Source organism: Sciurus vulgaris (genome assembly GCF_902686455.1).
Source record: "Sciurus vulgaris genome assembly, chromosome: 1".
NCBI classification, from domain to species: domain Eukaryota; kingdom Metazoa; phylum Chordata; class Mammalia; order Rodentia; family Sciuridae; genus Sciurus; species Sciurus vulgaris.
Window position 1 is genome coordinate 14,759,648 of NC_136461.1, and position 23,146 is coordinate 14,782,793.

The 23,146-nt window shown below is 55.4% G+C and overlaps 1 protein-coding gene across 2 annotated transcripts in view; it reads right to left on the reverse strand.

Moving 5' to 3' along the window:
* The window catches only part of ECE1 (endothelin converting enzyme 1), a 93,361-nt gene that overhangs the window by 29,800 nt on the left and 40,415 nt on the right, over positions 1-23,146 (reverse strand). Inside the window, exons 1-4 of one of the 2 annotated variants that reach the window (XM_079104666.1) lie at positions 22,183-22,322; positions 21,978-22,064; positions 13,025-13,166; positions 7,736-7,948 (exon numbers count right to left, since the gene is read on the reverse strand). In XM_079104666.1, the coding sequence (XP_078960792.1) occupies positions 7,736-7,948; positions 13,025-13,166; positions 21,978-22,064; positions 22,183-22,236 (496 nt within the window). In that variant the 5' untranslated portion in view covers positions 22,237-22,322. Of the gene's footprint in view, positions 1-7,735; positions 7,949-13,024; positions 13,167-21,977; positions 22,065-22,182; positions 22,323-23,146 lie in introns of those variants that run through there. The other variant, XM_079104667.1, reaches the window with a different exon arrangement.

Sequence of the window (23,146 nt, forward strand, 5' to 3'; positions counted from 1 at the left end):
GCCACTTGTCCTTTCAGATCAGCTGCTCTCTGACCTTGAAACCTCTCCCTTCGCTTTCTCAAAGATCTCCCCGAGCCCACCTCCTCACGAGCACCTTTCTGGTGGAACCCCATCCATTCATCCACAGGATGCAGGGTGGACGCTTGCTCTGTGCCAGCCACTGTGGGTGCTCTGACAACACCCTCAATCCAGGAGGCTTTGGCAGGGACCCTGTTAAAACCCTACTCAACTTCCTGCCCTTCCCAGTCTATTTCCCACCCCCACCAAAGCCTCTCCCATCATGCTCCTTCCAGAAGGCTCTCAGCAGTCGGCACAGACAAAAATAAGACCTGCTCTCCGCCCCGAGGAGCTTACGGCCCAACAGGGACACAGGTATGCAAAGGAGAGGTCACAGGGCACAAAAGTGCTCTGAACACTGCAAACGCTTTGGAACACAGAAAAGCACGGCTGTGTGTGGAGGGTGGGAGGGGCGGGGGCTCCAGAGGATGGTGCGTTGCAGCTGGGTCTCAAAGACGAGAGGCGTTTGCCAGGCAGAAATGAGGGGAAAGGGCACCGGGTGGAGCGGGGACAGCGTGGGGCCAGGGAAGGAAGCAGGAACGGGCATGCTGTTGGAAGGAAAGGAAAGCGTGTGTCGCAGCCACTTGGTGCCAGGGGCACAAGTCATTTCCTGACCAGTCTTTAATCAGCTTTTCCAGTCCTCACCCCAAAGGGCTCCCTGCCCCTTAATTCTTGCTATAAATAGCACCATGGTTATCATTGGTCAGAGGGCATCAGGTCCCAGTCTAGCTGGGACAGCCCTGGAAAGGGGACGGGTTGGAAGGCAGATCGGGAGGCAGGAGAAGCCCCTGAGCGAGAGAGGTTTCGGGGCTTGATCGAGCAGGGGCTATGGAGGGCCAACAGAGGCTGCTGCTGGGCTCTGGAAACGCCCCGGTGAGACCTCCCGGAGAGAAAGGGGAAGGGGGCGGCAAAGGGGAGCCCCCAGCTCGTCTCTATGGCAACGCTTGCTTCCCAGCTTCCTAGCAGCTAGCTCGGAAGGGCAGGCAGGATTGCCATCATTTGCCAGGCCCGGAAGCGGCGTCTCACCACCCACATCTGGCTCCAGCCATGACCCTGAAGTGCCAGGGCCATCCTTAGGGGAGTGCCCCGGCACTGGCTCAGAGGGCCTGGCATCTCCTCCTCCGGAGCCCAAGGCCACCCAGATAAGAGGCCCAAAGAAGGCTCACTAGGAACAGCCTGGCTGTGCTGATCACAGCGCGTTCCAAGTTCCAGCTTGAGGCCGCTGGGCCCTTCTTTCCCCAGCACCTGGGGGTCAAGGGCACCTCCTTCAGGCTCGGCCTCCTCTGTCCTTTGTTGGGAGGTCCCTGAACCGAGCTCGAGGTCCGTCCAGCAACCTGGGGTCATGCTCACTGGCTTGCCCACGGCTGCCAGGCTGGGTGTGGAGACGCACAGACCTGTCCACACGAGGCTGGCAGCAACCGAAGCCACAGTGCGTTTAACGCCACACAGGGGGTATGTGAAGAGAAAGTCCCAGAAGCCCTGAGAGAAGAGGTGGGAGAGGCCTGGGCGGCCAGCCAGAGGAAGCCCTGCTGGAGCGGGAGGAGGCTGCGTGGGCTGCCTCACCCCACACTGTGTCTTAGTCATCCCGTGTCCCCAGAACCCGAACAGCCACAAAGCAGGCCTTCAGCAACGAGTGCCCAAAGAGTGGAGCTCAGTGGCCATGTTCGACAAGACAGGATGTCCATCGGGGAGAAGCGGGGAGGGGGCGGTGCCACCAAAATTTGCAGGAAGCGTGCAGTGTTCATGCCTCCTTCAGGTGTCCCTCGCCAACTCCAGCTGGGGCAGGTAGAAGTTCAAGTTCCTCTTCCTGCCTCTGCTTCCCGGAGCCCCCAGGACTCTCCCACCTCCTCTCTTTCCTCACTCAAGGGCAGCTACAACCTAGCAGGCTTCAGGGGACAAGGCCAGGTGGAGGCCACTGGAATAGATCAGGTGGACGAAGAAGGGGGCTTGAGCGAGGGCCAGCAGAGGGCGCAGGAAGTGCCTGGAACGTGAGAGTGTCAGGAAGGGTGCCAAGCTGCCTCGCCTGGGCAAGGAGCTGCTTTAGGCAGGATGTGGAGCCTGAGGAACGAGTGAGAGGTGAGGAAGCAGCGTAAGTGAAGAGCTTCAGTCTGAAGTTCGGGTTCAGGCCCCCTGGGGGTCTCTACCAGACATCCAGGTGGATCTCTGCCCTGGGCCTCAGCCACTGCCTCCTGCGACCTCCAGTAAGCTACCCAACCTCTCGCACCCTATAAATTGGGTGTGAGACTAGTAAGAGCCACTGTGGGAACTGTTAGGGCAAGGTGCACACACGGCCACACCCACACAGAGGGGCGGCCAGCTCCCAGGAAGCTCAAGTACACCTGGGGTCAAATTCCAGCAAGTGGCTGGCTGGCTCCGCCCTCCCAGGCAGGATCCTCCCCTCCGGGCCAGATCTCCTCCCTTTCTCTGAAAGGGGAGGATGATGCCCCAATTCCCGTCAGGATGTCCCTGAGATTTCGGTGCAGGGCCTGGCCTGCAGCAGGCATCAGGAATGGCAATGACGCCGGTTACCATTTTTTCCCCTGCAAAACAAGGCGCCTTCTTTATCTGCTCCCCCTTTCCCCAGCAGGATGGGGCTCCCAAGGCCCGTGACTGTTGGAACCGAGTCTGTGGTTTTTATCTAAAACAAACACAGGTCCTGCCCTGATGGTGGAGTGGGGGCCCCGCATGCCCCTGGCCAGGCAGTCCTGCTGTGCCGGGAGACCACGGAATTCCCAGCCCCCTGGCCCCATGGCCCGCCTCAGTCAGGGCTCTGCCTGCTGGGGCTCCTGTGGGCTCCTGAGCGATGTGGGAGGGCGTTCCAATCAAAACTCCCAGAGGAAGAAGCGGCAGATTAAATGGGATGCTCTCTTTCCTCTCTAGGACTTTGGGGAAGTGACTGGGGCAGTTTCTGGAATGCGGGGCCCCAAGAAGGAAGTATCCAGGCCCTTGGAAACCCTGTGGTCTGGTCGCAGGTTGCCAAACAATTTCCATCCCCTTGGGGCCCCAGAGTGGCCCCATCTCCAGAAGGTGCCTCCCAGGGAGCAAGCATGTCAGAGGCAGAGCCTGTCCACAGGTGGAGCAGGGGGCCAACACGGGAAACGTACAAACCAACCACAAGGTGACCTGGTTCACTGCCAGATCACTGACGTCACATCTCGTGCTGCTGGAATATGTGTGTTTTTCAGGAGATTGGTGTTGGGGGAGAAAGAACGGAGACTGCTAACTTCCTTATGGTACGGGATTGCTTGATTTGTTACAAGCCTGCATTAATTTTTTTTGTTATGCAAAAAAAAAAATATATATATATATATATAGTATAAGATATTGTTAAGTAAACCTGCTGGCACCACAGTGCAAGTGTAGCTCAGGCCCAAGAGGCCCTTGGAAGACAGCAGAGGAAGCAGGTTTAGGGCTGGGGTGGGGGACTCTGGATGCTGGAGTAACTGGATTCAAGCACAGCGGGAAAGCCTCGGGCAAGGGCCAGACTTTGCCCGTCTGTCTCCCCCTGATGATGTGAGGCCACATCTTTTCTTTTTCTTAGTATGTGGGACTGAACCCAGGGTTGCTTAACCACTGAGCCACATTCCCCGCCCTTTTCATTTTGAGACAGGGTCTCGCTAAGTTGATTAGGGCCTTGCTAAGCTGCTGAGGCTGGTCTCAAACTTGTGATCCTCCTGCTCTGGCGTCCCAGGTGCTGGGATTCCAGGTGTGTGCCACTGCACCCGGTGAGGCTCCGCTCTCGTCTCCCTAGTCCACCAGGCCAGCCCAAGCTGGGGATGGCAGCGCGCAGTGAGGCAGCTGTGCTCTGCACAGTAGAGGTCACAGCCTCCAGCCAGCAGGCTGCAAGGACACACCACAGGGGCACCTGGCCTCGTTCAGGTCTCTGGATTTCCTGAGGGGGCTGGGGTGAATTCACCCATCAAATAAATGCACGGCTTGCTCAAGGTCACTTGGCAAATGGATGATAATAGCTGTCCTACTGGGCCAGTGGACGCAGCCCTCACTGGCACTGAAAATGTCCCTTTTCCTCTGTCCAATGAGAAAGAAGTGTCATCTAGGTAACCTCAGAGGACCCTGAGCACGCTCTCTGGTTCCAGTGTCCATCCAGGTTTCAAAGCCCCAGGTACAAGGCCCACAGGTGAGGGGCTGTTCTAGACTAGTTCCCAGGACTAACCTGAAGGGGGAGGGGACCCCAGGATGTGCCTTCCAAGTCCCTGGTCAGTATGACATGAAGGTGACCCCAGCTACTAAGTCGGGCCTAGGCCAGGGCTTGTCTGGACTGCAAAGCTCAGCCAAGCAGCCACTGCAGAAGGGACCCGGGAAGCTAGGAGGTTGGGAGGCCAGGAGCCGTTTCTCAGCCAATCTCCTGAGCAGCATCACTTGGGGCCCATCCACGGTGAGTCTGATTTAAGAGGAGCCAGGAGACAAAGAACAGAAGTTTTGAGGCCCCACAGCTGTGTCTGAATCCCAGCTCCACCTTTCCTGGGAAACACATTTCTTTTGTCTTTGTGAGTCTCATCTGTAAAATGGGAATACACTGGTGCCTACCTGAATGTACCATGAAAATAAAAGGAAAGAACACAAGAGACTCGGGTCGCGGGTGCGCCTGTACCGCCTCCTCGCTAACTAGGTCCCCGTGGGTGCTTCTGCGAGAAATGTGGTAAGCAGTGATTCTGCTCTTCCTTAGAGCATCCTCAGTAACGATGTGAGCCAGATCCCACCTTACAGGTGAAGAGCTGAGGCCCTGAGGCTGGGTGGGTCCGTCAGGGTGAAGTCCGGTTGGAACCCACTGCTGCCAAGAAGGGCACCCGTGCTTTGCCGAGCGCTTAGGAGGCGCCAGGTTCTGCACAGCATCTGAACCATCACATGCCCTTCAGCTCAGGCGGCCTCACAGCTCCTGGTACTCACTGGCCTCTCCATTCCACAGAGACTGGACAACACTGGGGAGGACCAGGGCACCCGGCAGCAGCCGAGCTCTGTGCCAGGGCTGCCAGACTTCACCCCTCTCTAGTTTGCTTCCTGACACCATCAGACCAGGGCCCTGGGGTCGAGGGCTCGATCGCCTGGTGCTGGCTGTTCTGTGCCCAGCTCAATGATGCTTCCCACCTACCACGGGACCCTAGGGACAGGGTGAACATAAGGCCACAGCCCAGGCCTGGCGGCCACTCCTATGAACCCTGCCTCCTTAAGGGACAGGACAGGATGGATCCAATCTTGGCACAGATCTAAGGTCCTCCCAATAAGAATCAGCTCCAGGGCCGGTGGCATCAGCACCCTCGAGCACAGAGCAGGAAGGGTGGTTCTGGGCCTGACTGTCTCTCTTCCTCAACCCCTCGGTGCTATCTGCTCCCCAGAGCATGAGCCCCCCTCCATTCTGGAATGAAGGTGTGTTCTTGCCAAATTACCTAATATTCCTGAGCCTCAGTTTCCTTATCTATCAAACGGGAATGATAATTGCTAAGTCCCGGCAATGTAATGAGCTCTAAAGAGGCTGTAGCTATAAAGAACCCAAAACAGAAGACACTCAGCAAAGGCCGGACCCTTCCCACTTTCCTTCAGGCCCTCAGTGTCCTGCGCTTCCTGCAGACCCTCTCCAGCACGGCGAGACGGGAGCTATGTCTGTCCCTCACACCCGAGGAGAGGGCATGGGACAGGGGAAAGTGCACATGACCAGGAATCAGGCAAGTCTGTTAGCCTGTCTTGAAGACTCTCTGAACCTCAGTTTCTTCATCTACCAAATGAGATGAACAACACCTTCCCAGCTCCCACCCTACAGGATAAAATGGGATGTCGAATCGCAGAGTTCTGTGAACTGTGAAGTACTGTGCAGAGGTTCAGGGTGAATAGCAACAGTACTGCCACCACACAGAGCAGCCACCGCAACACGCCAGTCTGAGGAAGAGCTCTTTAAACACATCCTCCCAGTAAGTGTTCACAGCTTGGAGGAGCACACTGCCATCCCAGAGGCCTCTGTGACCGCCCAGACCTCAGGGTCCATGGGAGGTGGCACTGGAACCTGGGGCCTGTGACTGCCGCAGAGCGGCTCGCCCATCTCGTCACAGGTCTGAATGATCCCCTGCCTCACTGGTGGCCCTGCCAAGCCCCTGGCTGTGTCCTTAGGCACTAGGGAAGGGACAGTCCTGAGCTGTAGCCTTGAAACCTCAGACACACTTCCCGATGAAGCTCAGATCTGAGATGAAAGGCTGCCTCCCCTTCGGAAGACGCCTGTGGTGCGCTGGCAGGGGGAGGCTCAGGCTGGGGCTTTGCCGTGTCGCCTGTGAGTTCCTTCAGCCCCACCTCCTCATTCCACCCTGATCTCATCTCCAGGGACACAGCAGGAGGCTGTCACTGTGCTGGGTGCTGCGGGGCAACCTGCCCAGGAATGGCTGGGGTCAAGGAGAAAGGACGGGTGGGTTTTACCTAGTGGCAGCCGCGCCGGGAAAGGAAAGGAAGGCAAGGTCTCCTTCACCTGCTTACACGCGCCCACCTTCACGAAAAGTGCCAGCTGCCTTGAACTCATAATTGTCAAGTTAGAATCATTTTCTGTCTCATAAGGGGATAACTGTCCCTTTAAGACTTGTCCCCTTTCAGGTAGCTTCTTCCATTTTACCTGCTACTGGGTATCTTGAGGGGTTTTTAAGAACTTGTTGAGTATTTACCAGATCAAGGTCTGTCTGGGGTGGCTGAACTGTTTTTTTTTTTTTTTTTTTAATCATCTGGCTCCTCCCAGCATTAAGGTCCCAGGACAGGGCAGGGGGCAGCAGGAAAGGGTCCCTACTGCCCCAGGGTTCAGGTCAGGACTCTACGGTGCAGCTTTCACGGGGCAGTTGGGAATTCCACAAACATTAACCAGGAATACAGCTGCAAACAAGGTAGGGGTGGGATTCTTTTTTTTTTTTGGCAGTGCTGAGGATTAAACCCAGGGCCTTGTGCTTATGGGGCAAGCACTCTACCAACTGAGCTACATCCCCAGCCCGGCAGGGGTGGGATTCTAATCCACGGATAAACTATCAACACCAATGTCAAAAGTACTCTGGAGAGTCCATGAGGCCCCAGATGATTTGCTGTTACAGCTTAAAGTCTGCCCTGGATTCTGTTTGTCACGGCTTTCAAAACTCAGTCAATGCTAGTCAAGGACCATGTTGCATCCTGAAGACCCAAAATAAAATGACCAGAGCTACCAGCTGTGTGCCACACAGGTGCTGATGCGTCACAGGTGTGTTCTGTAGTGCTCAAAGCCCTGCAGCCTGGGCTGAGCGCAGTGGTGTGTGTCTGTAATCTCAGCTACTTTGGAGGCCGAGGCAGGAGGATTGCAAATTTGAAGCCAGTCTGGCCCATTTAGCAAGACCCTGTTTCAAAGTTTTGAAAACAATAATTCAGGGCTGGGGGTGTAGCTCAGTGGCAGGGCACCTGCCGAGCAGATGCAAGGCCCTGGGTTTGAGTCCCAGTACCTCAAACAAAACAAAACCAAACAACTCCACAGTTTGGATGTTATTAATGCCATCACACAGATGAAGAAACTGAGGCCAGACGTGAGTAACTTACACAGCAGGCTCACAGTGAGCGACAGGGCAGAGGTGCCAGCCCTGTCTGCTCCATGCCCCTCTGACCAGGCCTGGCTGGCAGGTGCAGTGGTGGCCCCCTGCGGCCCATTCCTTAGTCTCCCCCTCATGCTTACCCAGCAGGTGCTTGATGATGGCTTGGTTGTGTTCCCAGAGGTTGCTGAAGGTCCCCCAGCGGGAGTGGCCGTCAGGCACGGGGTTGGCTCTGATCCAGCCCCCACAGGCATAGCTGAAGAAGTCCTGGCAGGGGTCCACGGTGGGGTCCATGGAGCTCAAGATGGAGCTGGTCACTGAGACGCAGGCCTCACTCAGGCACACGGGGGGCGTTCCTGTAGGGGTACGGGAAAGGGGACAGTGACGGGCAGGCAGGGAGAAGAATCTGGAGGGCAGCACAGGTGGCCTAGGGTCCCCAGCACAAGCTCCCCCGTGCCCTGACCAAACAGACTTGAAACTGGAAGGTCACTAGACCCCAGACGAGAAGGGTTTCAGTAGCTTTATCATCTCCTGGCTTGTAAAAGAAGACCTCTGCCTATTGCCTAAAATCCCTTCTGTGGCCTAAAAGTACCTGGAACCAAGGTGCTTCTCTCTTCTTCTCGCTCTCTTTTAGCATGAGGGACTGAACCCAGGGGTGAGTCATGACTGAGCTACATCTCCGGCCCTTTTTATTTTATTTTGAGACAGAGTTTTTCCAAGTTGCAGAGGCTGCCCTCAAACGTTCGATCCTCCTACCTCAGCCTCCCAAGTACCTGGGATGACAGGCACGTGCCAGCGCGCCAGCAGGGCTCTTCTCTTAGTCAACCCCGCCCTCCACGAAGATTCCCTGGCTTCTTATTACTCCCTGATGCTCGGCAAATTTATTCCCTCATTCACGCACTCATTTACTCCACAAAATAAATGCTGAGGCCCTTTGCTGAGGAGAGTGTGTGTGTGTGACGGGGAGTGGGAGGGGATGGGGGCAGGCACGGTCCCTCCCTTCGAGAGCCCACCATTTCACTGGGGATACACAATTACACAAGAAAAGACCGAACGCACCAGGAGAAACTGCCATTTATTTATAAAACTAAACTGAACGTTGACTGGGAGCCAACTGGGTGATGTGGACACAGGGTGCCAGGACACAAGGAGCCAGGAAAAGCCATTCCTGGGGGAATAACATGGGAGGGTTAGCTGTCCCATTTGGGGGAGGGGGACCCAAATAACCCTAAAACAAAAAATAAACAAACAAAACCTGAGAGACTGGTTTGCCAAAGGCATGAGCAGGGGAAAGATCTGCCTCACGGTTGGCTGGTGAGCTCTCGCAAGGGGACCGACCTGGAAGGTCCCCAGGGGCTCCCTGAGGCAGCAGGACTGATGAAGTGGCCACCCCGGCCGCAGCAGGCATCGCTTCCTGAACAGGTTCCGCACCAGGCCCTCGCGCATGCTCGCTGTGTCTTTTGACCCGCACTTTGGCATCAGCTGCACGTGTGAGGTCCCCGAGGAAACTGAGGCTGACAGAGTGACAGGATTGAGGTCACTAGCTGCATGGGAGAGCTCAGAGCTGAGCCCAGGCTGTGCTGGTCCAGCAGCTTCAAGGCTGCGTTTTCCTGCCGTCTGTCTCCTCTTTGGTGGCCACAGCAGGGGCTGGTGTGGCCCAACTGGCAAGATTATTTCCTCCAGCACATGGGGAGGCAGTGAGGCCAGGTAGCTTTGGAGACTGGCAGACCTGGGTTCAAATCTCAACTTTCTGCTTCTACCTGTGGGGCCCGGGGCAGAGACCTCCTGAGTCTGCGCTGGGGACGTGGCTCTGTGGTACGCACTCCGCCACTCAAGGCCCTGGGCTCAATCCCCAGCACTGTCAACGAAACACAAAAACTCGGAGCCTTGGTTTCTCTCTAGGATCCATTCCACAGTGATGACAGAAAGCTCTCACGTGATTACTCCATTGACAGGGTGCACAGGGCTCCGCGCCCTCGGGTCTTAGGTTCTGAGGTTCCCGGCTAATCTTCAGAGAACAGGAAAGAACAGGTGAGCGCCAGCTCACCTGGGGGCAGCAGCAGGGCTGATGGTCTCCAGCAGGTCCCTCGTGGGCTTACCCACCTCAGTGGACAAACACCAAGTCCTTCAGGTGGACGAAGGGCTCGGAGGAGTCGCACAACAGCAAGAAAATCAGGGTGGCTTTACTTTGGGATAATGACCTGATAATTAAAATGACTGAGCCGGTGTGACAAACACAGAGGAGCTGTGTGAGGCTGCCATTGTCGACACTTCCAGATCAGCTGTCTTGATCCGAGTGGCTCGCCCCTGTCCCCCGCCACCTGTCCCCCGCCACGGTGATGACCGGAATCTTTACAGGGGAAGGCGGAAGAGAACTTCTGTGTGGTTTGAAAAGGCCTATTCACTATTATGATAAAACTTCATATTTGGGGAAGGAAAAGAATACCTATTGTTTTTATACACACAACCACAGGAAGTAAGCTTGATAAAATCTTGGCTGGTAGAAATACTCAGAAGACAGACTCTCAGGGGCTCAGGTTTTTAAAACCAAGCCAGAAACCAGCACCCAGAAGTTAGTCTTGTAGGCCGCCATCCTGAGCTGGCACTGCCTCTGCAGACTGTGCTAGGTGCAGGCTGGTGCTCAGGCTGGTGCTTGGTTATCTAACTCTTGACTGGTTTGAAGATCTTTAGACAAATGCTCCTGGCTGAGCAGGTGCTTAATGCATATTTGATTAGTTAATTAATGGTTTCCAGGCATGCTCAGCTAAGGCTTCTGTTCCTTAGGGAAACCTTTCCAGACCCTCTTCCCCTCTGGGTCCCTTGGCTGTCTGGGTATCTGCCACCTTAGCATGGACTATGCTATGTCATGGCCATTTCCCTGTCTACCTCCTGCACCAGAATATGAACTTGAGGGTTGAGCTGAGATCTCCTTTGCTCTTCCATGTCCTCTTCCTGTCACCATGCTTGGCATCTGGCAGCTGTTCAATACACATTTGTGGAATGAACAAGTGACTGAATGGAAGTGCCTTGTCCAGTGCCTGGTCACCACCTGCAGCACGGCACACACTTCTTCGCTTCAGGAGGCGTGTTCAGTTGAGGAGCAGGAACCAGTCCAGGTCTAATGCACTCATCTGGACAGTGCCATCCAAGACACTTTGAAATATTTCCTGAGAGAATTTGTTGTTTTGCTGCTGCTGTTTGCAAAGCACCTAAAAGTTTCTTGGAAGGAGGGCATAGCAGGAAGGTAGAAGGAAATGTTCTTCACTGGCCAGACATCACTCACAGGATCTGCTTTGATTGGCCTGATGTTTGCTCATTCATGGCCAATGTCAGCACCTACTGCTGTGTAACGAGGTTACTGTCAACATCTGAGGTGGCCACTGCTTTCTCAGGTGGCCCAGGGTCACTTATCCTCAGCCTGGCTCATTCCTCTCCCAGGTCCAAGTCAGGGAAAATCTGAGATCCTGAGAGACTGGGACAGAGGCAGAAGCAGGATTCTTCCCTATGGGCCCCGCTTGGCAGAAGTGTTCTGGGTCTGACTGCGAGGCACTGTCCCCTGGGGGTTCCCTTCCGGTTCCGGGTGAAGAGACTTCTTTGGAACTCCTAGGGGTGGTCTCAGGCAACACTGGCCGCAGGAATCTGCCCCACTCCCTATGCCTTGGGCCACAAGCAGAGCAGCTGGGTTTGGCCAGGCGCCACACTGACCCAGATGTTCTGGACTGACTTTGGTAGGACGAGGTAGGGAGGCAGCTGCAGGGTGAGGATGATCTTGTGCGCCGTGGACAGAGCAGGACCACGCACACACTCGCACACACACCTGCACAGCCAGGTTCACACACACTCGGCAGAGAAAGGCTGTTCCCAGGTTAATCCTCCTACTCTCGTTGGTTCACTCCAACTTTTGGTTCCTAAGCCAACATGGTGGAGATTTGGGCCTACTTTTGCTTCTAGTAGGCGCGCGTGGGGTCTCTGTCAAACTTTCATTCATTCACTTTACTGTCCGCACAGTGAAGGCATGCAGGCACTATGCCAGGCGCAGATGGTTAAAAGTCTGGAGATCAGTAATTAATGAATCAAATATGCATTAAGCAGCTGCTCGGCCAGGCACATTTGGTAAAAAGCCCACAAACCATTAAACAGTTAAATAATCAAGTGACTATTCCTTCAGCACTGTGTAGGTCCTCAGCTCAGCGCCTGGCAGAGTGAGCACCCACGGCATGTCTGTGAATGAACGAGTGACTACGTGTCCCGCACACGAGGGACGCAAGGTGACTCAGTGAAGGCCCTGCCTCCCCCCAGGCCCCCAAGGCCCTTCCCCATCCCGTCCTGCATGGCTACCTGCACAGGCCAGCAACTTCACAGTAGCAAAGGCTCAGCAGAGCCATGATCTCTCTGAGGGGGTGAGTGACCAAGCTGGTGGATGGAACCTCGAGAAAACCCCCCTGTGGCGGCTCAGCCAGGTGGACCAACAGAAAGCTGGATGTTAGGATGCAGGATAGTGGGTCCCCGGCCTTGGTTGTAACCTGGATCTGCCCTCTTTGGCTGCATAATGGCTAAGTAAAGAGGCACCAGCTGGATCTATACAGCTAGACACGAGATCCAGCCTCGGACCCCTGGCAATAGGATGGAGAGGCCCCGTGGCCTTAGCATGAGGTGGGACAGACAGATGCATTTACAGAGCTGTGCAAAGGCACTGGGGCACTGATTGCTCTGGAGTGCTAAGCAGGTGGGCACGGCCTGCGCTTGAGCCCTCAGGAGCCCTGTAGCTGGGGGCAAGTTCCAGCTTCTCCACTCAAACTTGCCACTCCACCCCCCACAGGCCATGTAGGCTTGGGCAAATCACCTGGTCTCAGTGCCCATTTCCTCATATGGAAAAGGACCCAAAGCCACCACACCTCGCAGGGGTGCTCTGAGGAGGACAGGAGGCGACAGCTATAAATGACAGGCATTTGGCACATGGGTGGTGTTCAGTAAACAGAAGCCTTTGTTGCTATTCTGTTGGGACTGAGGACAGCAGGCAGTGGCAGCCTGTCTAACCACCCCCATCCTAACAACAACAGTGCCCAGACTAAGCTGAAAGCACCCTTTCAGGCACCAGGTTCGTCCTCAGAGCCATCTCCAAATTGCGCACGGCTTACCCACTAAGAGTAGAGAAGACCAAGGCTCTGGGAAATTAGGTGACTTGTCCAGATCACACGGTTGAGAAGTTGCTGGGCCAGGATGTGAGTTCCTGTCCTGGCTCCAAGACTTTCATACCACCCATGCCCACCTCCCTGGGCTCAGTCTGTCCTCAGCACCCTGAGCCCACCAGGCCTAACCCCCTCCTCAGCCTTGGAAGCCAGTCCCAGCTTGAGCAGGAAGCCACCCTTGCACAGGTGGACAGGGCAGAGGGCAGGATTGAGCCAAGCCCACCACGAACCAGAGGCACCTACTTGTCCGGTACTGGATGCCCAGTGCTGCCAGGCAGGCCACCAGTCCCGCCACCAGAAGTACCACCAGCACCACCAGCCGCTTCTCCACTGGGGTCCGTGCTGCCCAGCACCTCTGGCCGCTCCGGGGGCTGCGGAAGTTCACCTGCGGGGAAGGAGGCAGGAGGGGTGGGGAGGACGTGTGCCCAGGGCTCCCCTTGCCCAGGAGGAAGGGGCTCCACGGCAGGCCCAGGCCCTGGGGAGGCATCAGGCGCCCTCCTAACTCAGGGGTGGTCCTGTTCCCACAGAATCAGCCCTAATCCAGGAAAGGAACCGCCACCCTGGTCAGGAGCTTGGATTTGCTCCCAAACATCAGAGAGCCAGCAGCTCAACCCAGCCTGGCTTGTGTTCCGTGTCACCCGATATGAGCACACGAAAAAAAAAAAAAAAAACCCGACAGCTTTTCCCTGTTTCTCCAGTAGGAGTTCAAGAGAGAACAGGATGTTTGGACTCGGAGGCATCCAGCGGGCGTCCAGCTGGGCTCTCCTCAGAGCCCCCTTGTCCACAGAGCTGGGGTCAAGGCGGACCGAGGTTCGTGCTTCCCAGAAGCAGGGACACCCTTAGCTCATTATTAGCCCTCTTTTTACCAATGAGGAAGCTGAGGCGCAGCTGGCGCGACCCGCGCCTCCCATCACCCAGGCCAACAGGGGGGCTGGGATTTGAGTCTGGGTCTGCAGACTTCAGAGCCCGCTAGGGGGCCAGAAGGGGGTCTTCAGAGATGCTGGGGGAGATACAAGCTCCATTCAGGCAGGTCCTCAAAGGGGGGAAAATGTCCCCGGCCCCAGGCCCAGCTCACAGGAAAGGAGGCACAATGAAGGGAAGCAGAGGGCGTGGCGGCCCTCCAGCTCTGGGCGACAGACCGTTAGCAGCTCTCGGCCCAGGCCCCCACACCCAACGCCCGCTCTGGGTCCCCGCTGTTCTCAGAGGTACTTCCTGCGAAAGCAGAGGCCACAGGACAGGAAGGGTCTCCCGAAGGTGGGGCTTGGTGTGGTGACATGGCCTCCTGGTACAACCAGCTGGGCGCCCAATCCGGGCCCCACTGGAAATGCCAAAGGGAAGGTGGCCTGTTCTGCTTTCCACTGCTCTGGGCCCAGCAGGCAGGCAGATTAAGAAAAGATGGGGCGGGCAGGGGTGCAGTCAGGGGAGGCTTCCTGGAGCGGGTGATGCCTGAGCTGGGTCTTGGAGAGTGAGCAGGAGTTGGCGAGGGGGGCGAGGCCTAGATCTCACGGGGCGCTGTGAGCTAAAGGACACGGACTTCCTCCTGGAGGCTAAAGAGACAGCATGAGATTTGTCCTTTGGGAGGCAAAGGGAGACAGAGAGAGGCTTGGCAGGGAGGGGAAGGGAAGCAGGGAGACATTAAGGAGGCCATGGCAGCTGGCCAGGGTTCAGGGAGACCCAGACTCGGACGACAAAGGCCCCACGCTGTTGAGGAGGGGCTGTCCCTAGAGCCAGGCGAGGGCCCTGAGGGAGGGATCTGGGTGGGCCACTGGCCAACCTTGGGTGTTCTCCAGGTAGGAGAGTCTGGAACTGCTGCGCCAGAGAAAGGGGAACCCCAGAACTGTCTGCGGAAGAAAACTGCTCTAAAACCGAGAGAAGGAGCTGGAGAACTGACAGCACCCTCACCAATACCCAGGAAGCTCGCACTGCGGTCAGCCCGGGGAGGCAGCAGGCCGCCTGCTGGATCCCTTACGCAGACGCAAGCTGGGCGTGGTGCACCCTGTAGTCCCTGCTAGGTGGGAGGCTGAGGCAGGAGGAGCCCAAGTGCAAGGTCAGTCTGGCACGTTAGTAAAATCCTGTCTCAAAATAATGAAAAGGGCTCAGGTTGGGGCTGTGGCTCAGTGGTGGAGCGCTTGCCTAGCTCACGTGAGGCCCTGGGTTCAAGGCTCAGCAACACGTTAAATAAACAAACAAATAAATAAAGTTATAAAAATTTATTAAAAAATAATAACAAAAAGGGCTGCACATGGAGTTCAGTGGGCAGAGCGCTTGCCCAGCAAGTGTGAGACCCTGGGTTCCATCTCCAGCACTGCCGGCCAAAAAAAAGAAAAAGAAAAGAAAAAAAAAACGGGGTAAGGAGAGCCAAGATTTCTGGTCAAGCCACTTTGATTAGTTAAAACTTTACATTAAGCTGGGCATGGTGGTCTCCCCTCTAATCCCAGCAAGTGGGGAGGCTGAGGCAGGAGAATAGCAAGTTCAAGGCCAGCCTGGGCGACTTAGCGAGACCCCGTTTCAAAATAAAATAAAAAGGCCTGGAAGGGTAGTTCAGAGGTAAGGCAACCCTGGTTTTGATACCAGTGAAAAAAAAAAAGCCCTCTGTTAAGGTGAAAGCTTCTGTGCTCACACACGTGGCACTCGGAAGGTTGTACCGGGCTTTTTCAGACAGCAGCGACCTCATCCCATTGACCTGGCCACTGATAATCAGAGGGGCCTGTGGCTTCGAGGCAGGTGCTGCCTCCCCTGGAGACACTGTCACTGGGCCCCTATCTGGCCATCCTTTTGCCCCTGGAATTGTGGTGGCCTTCCTCCTCCTCCTTGTGGCCTCTCCTGTCCCCACCACTGTGGCCGAGCTCACAGGGTGCCAAGAAGCAGTGAGACCTGGGCTTAGGAGGCTCCCTCTGCCTGCAGCCAGCTCTAGGAAGCTTGAGGACACACCCTGAGGAGTGGGGAGAAGCAGGACCCCCTGGCCATGTCAGGACATGCGGAAATGCTGTGTGAGGGGAACGCGCGAGACAGCAGAGCAGAGGTACCGAGGAGGGGAGGGAGGGAGGGAGGAGGCGGAAGGCAGGAGACGGAGGACGGGCACCGAGGGAGCCGGGAAGCACCCATGCCAGGCAGCCTGCGCCCTGTTCTGTCCTAGAGGGTTTGCCTCTGCCTCGTTCCTAAGAGCAGGTACTAGCACCAGCTCCAGGAAGCGGGGGCTGCAGGGGAAGAGGGAGGAGCGAGGACAATGAGGCAGCCCCTCTCTCCAGGACTGGTGCCCCATCCCAAGGCGGCCATGCTACCTGCCAGAGAAGCCATGTCAAGCTGAGTGTCATCTTTCAACGTCAAGCTAAGTGTTGAACCTAAACAGATGATGTCCGCTGTAAATTAAATTACGATTAAGCCAGAATTGAATTAAAAACTCATAGTTCTAAGCAAGAACCGCAAATGGGATCTGAAAAGAGATCTTCAACCCGTGTCATGGTTTGGCTCCGCTGCCAGGCCACGGCCTCCTGGTTCTGCTCAGCTCACCGCAGAGGGCAGAATCCAGAGGCAGCTCCCTGGGCCAGGGAGTCATCTGGTGGCACTGGGTTTGGATGGGAGGCCTCTCCAGGAGGGGCTGGCCGATTTCTGGGTGCAGTGGACGGGGCAGAGGCTGCGTCAGGGAGCCACTCTGCTCCCTAGGGCCACCTGCTCAGTCTCGTCTCTTTTCTCTGAGCCCCCACTACACTTGCCCTGCCCGCTTCATGGGACCCTGAGGACAGTCCCATGAGATGAGATCAGGGAAGGGGAGAAGTGAGCAGTTTCTCACTTTCCTTTTAGAAAGAGGGCCTATCAATCATGGTAGATGGGCTGCAGCTACTTGGAGGGCAGAGGATTAATGGCAGGCAGCCCAATCCATCTTGGGAAAGGTGACTGGGAAGGAGACACTGGCCAAGGTCCAGAGCCAAAGCCTGGAAGATGGAGTGGGGAGTCACCGCTCCCCGGCTGGCAGGCCGATCTCCACTCATCCTCACGTGAGGCACAGAGAGAAGGAAGAGGAGAGAGAAGAGTGTCCCCCAAAGACAGCGGCGAAGAGGGAGAAGAAGACCAATTAGGGCGCTCTAGATTCAGAGGCAGAGAGCGGGGCGGGGGGAGAGAAACGAGCAGCCCCGGCCCAGGAGTTCCCAGGGTTTGCACACCAAGAAACAAAGCCCTAACCGGGGATAAATATTGGGTTACAGGACCAAGTGCGAGCCACCTCGGCTTACAGCAAGAACAAGTTCTGCAGGTGAGGACGGGGTACCGCCTGGGGCCAGGAGACTCGCCAGCAGCAGCAGGGGCGGGGAGCCTGGCTAAGCCTCGCTGGGTGGCAAGGGAAGGGAGGTTTTTCCCCAGCCACTGCGAGGTTCCCCTGACGGCCACAAGGAGCAGACAGAAAGCCATTTTCAAAGGTCTGGTGGGGAGCCCATCTCTGGTCCCAGAAGCCCTGCTGCTATGAGGGTTGGCAGTGGACCAGGCTGCCCAGAGTCAGCCTTTCAGAACAGACAGAGCGTGACCTAGCAGGGGGGAGGCCGGCCTCCACAAGGGTGTCAGTTTGGGGAAGTTTCTTTCGTTAAAGTTCCATGAGGTGGACTTCCTGCTGAGGCCACTGGGGTTAGCCCAGAGCAAACCGATGATGTCTTGTCCTCCACTATCTGCCTGAGCCCTCCCCACCACCCTGTCCCCAAGCCTGATCTTCTTGAGCAATGGCTTAAATTTTCCCATGATGGGGAGGGGACACTGCACGGTCTGGTTGTTTAGAGAAATGCTTCCTAGTTGTCTATTCCCAGAATGAACACCCAGATCTCTGTGGCACAGGGAAGAAAGATTGAAAACCCGAGAAGTCAAAGGCTGAGTTTCTCCCAGAATTCTGTTAGTGGCCAGGTCTGCGCAGGGAGCGCCTTCACCTCTGTGGCCTCATCTGAATATTCATGGCGGCTCTAGGAGGCGAGATGAGCCTCGAACTTGGTTCTGTGACCCAATACTTATCACCAGTCCATCACAAGCGCCTGGGCAGCCTCTGGGCCTCAGTCTCCTCTCTCTAAAGTGAGGAAGCTGGGATGAAGTCCCAAGTGGGACTATCTCAGATTCTAGAACCTTCAGGTCAAGCGTCTAATCCTGTAACTGGTGGAGAGAGTTGAAAGGACCCCCTGGTAAGCAGAGAAGGTTTTTTCAAGTCCTGAAAGGGTCTGTCTCCAAAATCACCCTCCACATCACTGCCCCATCAATTTAAATATCTCAGTATTGCTAAAGAATAAAAACAAAAGACTGAGAAATCACTGGATGAGGCTCAAAGGTTTTGGTTGACAGTTGTGGCTGCTGCCCAGGTTGGCTGCAGGTGTTGCTGTGGCTACTTTCCTTCAAGCCACCAAAGTGCTGTGCGTACAGGCACAAGGAGACCAGGTGCCGGCTTTAGCAGGACGGAGGCCTGGAGGGGAAAGCTGCTATATAAGGGCTGAGAGGGCATGAGTGGTGAGTTTCCCCCAGAATTCTGTTGGTGGCCAGGTCTGTACTCTGAGCCCTGGAGAGGATGTCTTCACCTCTGTGGCCTCATCTGAATATTCTAGGAGGTGAGTTAGCAATATTATTAACCCATTTTAGGGGGAGGGTACCGGAGATTGAACTCAGGGGCACTCAAACACCGAACCACATTCCCAGCCTTATTTATTTATTTATTTTTTAAATTTAGAGACAGGGTCTCACTGAGCTGCTCAGAGCCTCGCTGTTGCTGAGGCTGGCTTTGAACTCACCATCCTCCTGTCTCAGCCTCCCGAGCCGCTGGGATTACAGGCATGTGATCATTATTAACCCATTTTATAAAGCTGTGTGAGTGAGTTGCTTTCAGTTCTCACAGCCAGGACAGACACAGCGAGGGCTCCAAGTCACCACTAGGTGACTTAAAGGCTGAAATGTAGCTCAGTGGTAAAGCACTGGCCTTGCGTGCACAGATCCCTGGGTTTGATCCCCGGCACCAAAAAAGAAAAGACCAAAAAGAAAAAGAAAGAAAGAAAGGAAAATGAAAAAAGAAATCCAGACTAAGTCCACAACAACTAATTTGAGTGAATTGTAAGTGATTTGCCTAAAATGAGATAAAGGAAAACTGCTTTCAAATGAGGTATAGGTAGAACTTTCCTCCAGCTAAATTCAACCCTTTGTTAACACATCCAGTAATAAAAGTGGCAAGTGTAGCTAAGAGATGAAAGTTTAAACTTTCATTTATTAGCTACCGATGTTGATAACTTTGGACTTAGAGTTAATGGCTTCATTGTTGGTTTTTGGTACTCAGGGGCACTCTACCACTGAGTTATCAGCAGCCCTTTTTATTTTTTATTTTATGTTTTATTTTGAGGTCTCTAAGTTGCTGAGGCTGGCCTTGAACTTGCCATCCTCCTGCCTCAGCTTCCTGAGTAGCTAGAAAGATAGATGTGTACCACCATGACTGCCAAAGAGCTCATTTTTATAGTTGTCAATTAGGAGAGGAAGATTTGGGGGGTCAGGGTCCTTCTTTAAACGGCTAACATTGAGGAAGCAGTTGTTTTTCAAGTAACCAGACCATGCAATAATCTGAAAGGCTAAAAGAAGGGTCACCCACAGTGTGATGGTGACTGTCCTAATTGTCCAGCTATATTAGATGGAACAAAGAATATGCATGAGTGCTATGATCTTTAATGGTGGCATGTTTTGGAAGCTTTTGACATAGAAAATGCTTATGAAGTGGCACTGAATGCAAAATTCAGGATATAACATTGTACATTTAGAGTGAGCTCAATTATGTTTAAACACACACACACACACACACACACACACACACGGGGCCAAGCATGTGGCTTAGTGGAAGAGCACCTGTCTGGCATTATGCACAAGGTCCTAGGTTCAATCCCTAGCACCAAACACACAGGTATGTGTGGAAAAAAACTAGAACCCATTATCTGTGGGCAGTGTGATCAATGTTTCTTTTTAAATCTTTTTTTATATTTCTATTTTTTACCACAAATGAGCATGTAAAGATTTTTAGGAAAAAGACCTTCAAATGATTAAAAACATTAAATTAATAAGAAAAAAGTGTGGCTTGAGCTGGGCATTTGGTGCATATCTGTAATCCCAGTGACGTGGGAGGCTGAGGCAGGAGGATAGAAAATTTAAGGCCAGTCTCAGCAACTTAGCAAGACCCTATCTCAAAAAAATAAGGGTGGAGGCTGGGGGTGTTGCTCAATGGCAGAGTGCTCCTGAGTTCAATCCCTAGAACTGCAAAAAACAAAACAACGAGAACAACAGAAACCCAACTCTACCTTGTGAGTTAGGTAGACAGGTCTTGACTCAGAAATGCAGGCACTGGAGAGTTCACTTTTGCCCTGGGCACCACACAAGCCAAGTGGGGTACCCACAGAAATGTCCCAGCTGGGGCTAACCCTTTTGCTTTTCCCTGCATGGCAAGTGGAAAATATACCCAGCTGGGCAGTGAGGCAAGGGGATACCAAAACTGACCTCTGACCCACATGACAGCAATGCAGCCACAGGAAGTCCCCAACTTGTCTCTGGGGCTCAGCTTTGACATCTGTACCATGGCCACCCTGGCCCTGACTTCACAGGTCATAAAAACAACAAGACTCCCAGCAAACCCTGTGGTATGCATGACATCCACGCTCTCTACTCCTGTCCTACAGATGAGGGAACGGGACTGCTGGAGACTGAGCCCCAGCCATGCTCACGAGTGGTCAGAATTCAAACAAGGGCCCCTGGCTTCAGAGTGGGCTCCCTGTGCTCTGCCAGGGGTGCCCCTGGGCGAAGGACCTGCTGATCTGAAGAAGGCTGTCAACCCAGCGGGCCGCTGTCAGAACAACAACACAGCATGCTATTTTGTTGTGAATTCTGGTGCTTTTGCGCTGATATATTTAGAACCTTCTGGGGAAGATGAGATGGAAAAAGATTGCTGATTAGATTCTGTTTTGATTTGTGAAGGGAAAATGCCTGCTACAGAAAAATAACTTCCGGCTGGATTCAGCCTCCTAAGGTTCACAGGGAAGAGGATCTAGACGGGTTGGGTTTGATTTGTCACTCTCAGACTTCTAGGTCTGTGACTGAGCTAAGAGGGGTTCACGCCTCTCCCAGCCTCAGTTTCCCTATCTGTGAGTTGGGGGAAGTGACTCACAGCTCCTGGTGGTGGTCCTGAAGGTGGGAGCCTGCACCTAGGGCTACCTTAGCATAGGGGGTAGAGCACTTGGGATAAGAGTTTGGATATCCCTGGGCCACTTACTTAGTCTGGAGGACTTGGGTGTAGCTCAGTGGCACAGCATTTGCCTAGCATGTACCAAGGCCTGGGTTCAATTCCCAGCACCACAAAAACAAAACAAAGCTGCCTGGAGAAGGAACTCCATCAATGCTGCTCCCCTTTACTGCTATCTGAACTCCAGCTTCTCAGGGGTGTGTCTGGCTGCCTGTTTCCACTCTTCCCAAGCCTGCCCTTGGGAGGAGTTCTGATTGGGTGTCCGCTCCCCACGCAGCCCCAAGACTCTCCCCGATACCTCTCCTGATCTACCTGCCAGAAGTCCTCCTGGACTGTGTCCCACTCTTGCCCTCTCTGGGCTGTTTCTCAGGATCCAGATCACAGGGCCACCCTGGGTCTCCTCACATTTCCAATTCTTTCCCACCCACCTTCCCAGGTACAAACCCTACCAGGGCTGACCACCTGGCAAGAACTGTCCCAGGGAAGGTGCGCAGGGCAAGGACAGCAAAAAGCCATCTGGCTCACTGTTCTGCTGCCAGGCAGGAGGCGGCCAGCCCAGGGTCGGATTCCCACAGGGCAGACCCTGGAGGGGAGGAATCCAACTTCCCCAGAGGCTGAAAAGGGGCAGGGAGAGAGGGACAGAAAACCAGTTCCTCCCCCAGGAAATTCAGGTCCGGGGCAGGGAGGGACAGGAAGAAAGGGTAATGTCTCCCAGATAGGGTGGGTTGCCCAGGGCCGAGTGTGGGATGCAGGGACTTTCGCCGGGGCAGTTTTAGCCTCTGCCAGCTGCCTCTTGGGTGGCACGGTAACTGGGCCATCTGGGGTCTAGGGGTGCTCAACTCTGCCACCTGGGCGTCGCCGGAGCAGGTGTACGGGAGGATCTGGGCGGGCAGGCCAGGCGCAGCGCGGCCAGCAGGGGACCTGGCGGGCGGAGAGCGGGCGCAGGCGCGCATGCCGGCCGGCGGCTCCTACCTGCAGGCCGTTGGGGTACGCGTCGCCCTCGGACAGCGAATCCACCAGGTCCTCCTCGTCCAGCGTGGCGCGCTTGTAGGTGGACATCTGCAAGGCCAAATGCAGCACGGACTCCCTCAGCGCCTCCATGGCTCGCGCCGAATGGGGAAGCGGCTGCGCCCCGCCCCGGCCGGACACCCGAGCCGCCCGCCGCCCGCCGCCTCACCCCCAGCGCCGACAGCACGGCGGCCACCGGGCGCGGCGGCCAGGCGCTCCGCATGCTGCGCCCCACGGTGCCGGGTCGCCGCCGCCGCCGCCGCCACCGCCACCGCTGCCAGGATGGGGGAGGGCGGGCGACGCGCCGCCTTCGCGGGCGGAGCCTGGGCGGCGCGGCTCCTCGCGGTGTTGTCCGCGGAGCGCAGCAGGCCTGGGGCCCGGAGGAGCTGGGGACCCCGCCCGCCCAGCGTGGGACCCAAGACCCCCGCGGGCGGAAGGCCTCGCAGCGGTGAGGCCCGTGCCAGGCGCCGAGAGAGGCTCCCCCGCTGCCGGCCCTGGGAGGGTCCCCGGTCCCCATCAAGCCAGAAGCACAAGGCAGGGGCTGGGCGAGGAGGGGAGGGGGATGAAAACGACAGGCGCCCCCGGCCCCGCTCAGGTCTTGCCTTTCCTCTAGCTCAGAGGGGTTTTTCCTCTCCCCTTTTTCTAGTACTGGTACTTTACCCCTAAGTCACATCCCCAGCCCTTCTTATGTCTCATTTAGAGACAGGGTCTCACTGAGTCGCACAGGGACTCACTAAATTGCTGAGAATGGTTTTGAACTCGCGATTCTCCTGCCGCAGCCTCCCCAGTCGCTGGGATTATAGGCTCTGCCACCACACCTGGCTAGCTCCGGGATTTTAATGCCAGAGTTCACGAATGAATTTCAGAAAATTCCAGGGAACTGCCCTGACACAGAACGAAGAAAGCCACGTGCATTTGGGTGGCTAAAGGGTGGGTGATCTGGTGCTTGCCACTCTCTCAGGTCGCCGCCCTCCCTGTGCTGGGATGTAGCTCAGGGGTGGGCAGTTCTCCAAAGCATGCAGCGGCCCTGAGTTCCATCCCCAGCACCCAAAAAACGAACAAAAACTTCATTGCTTTAGACCAGGTCAAAACCAAGTTCCTGTGTATCCGTTGTCCAACCAACCAACCAACCA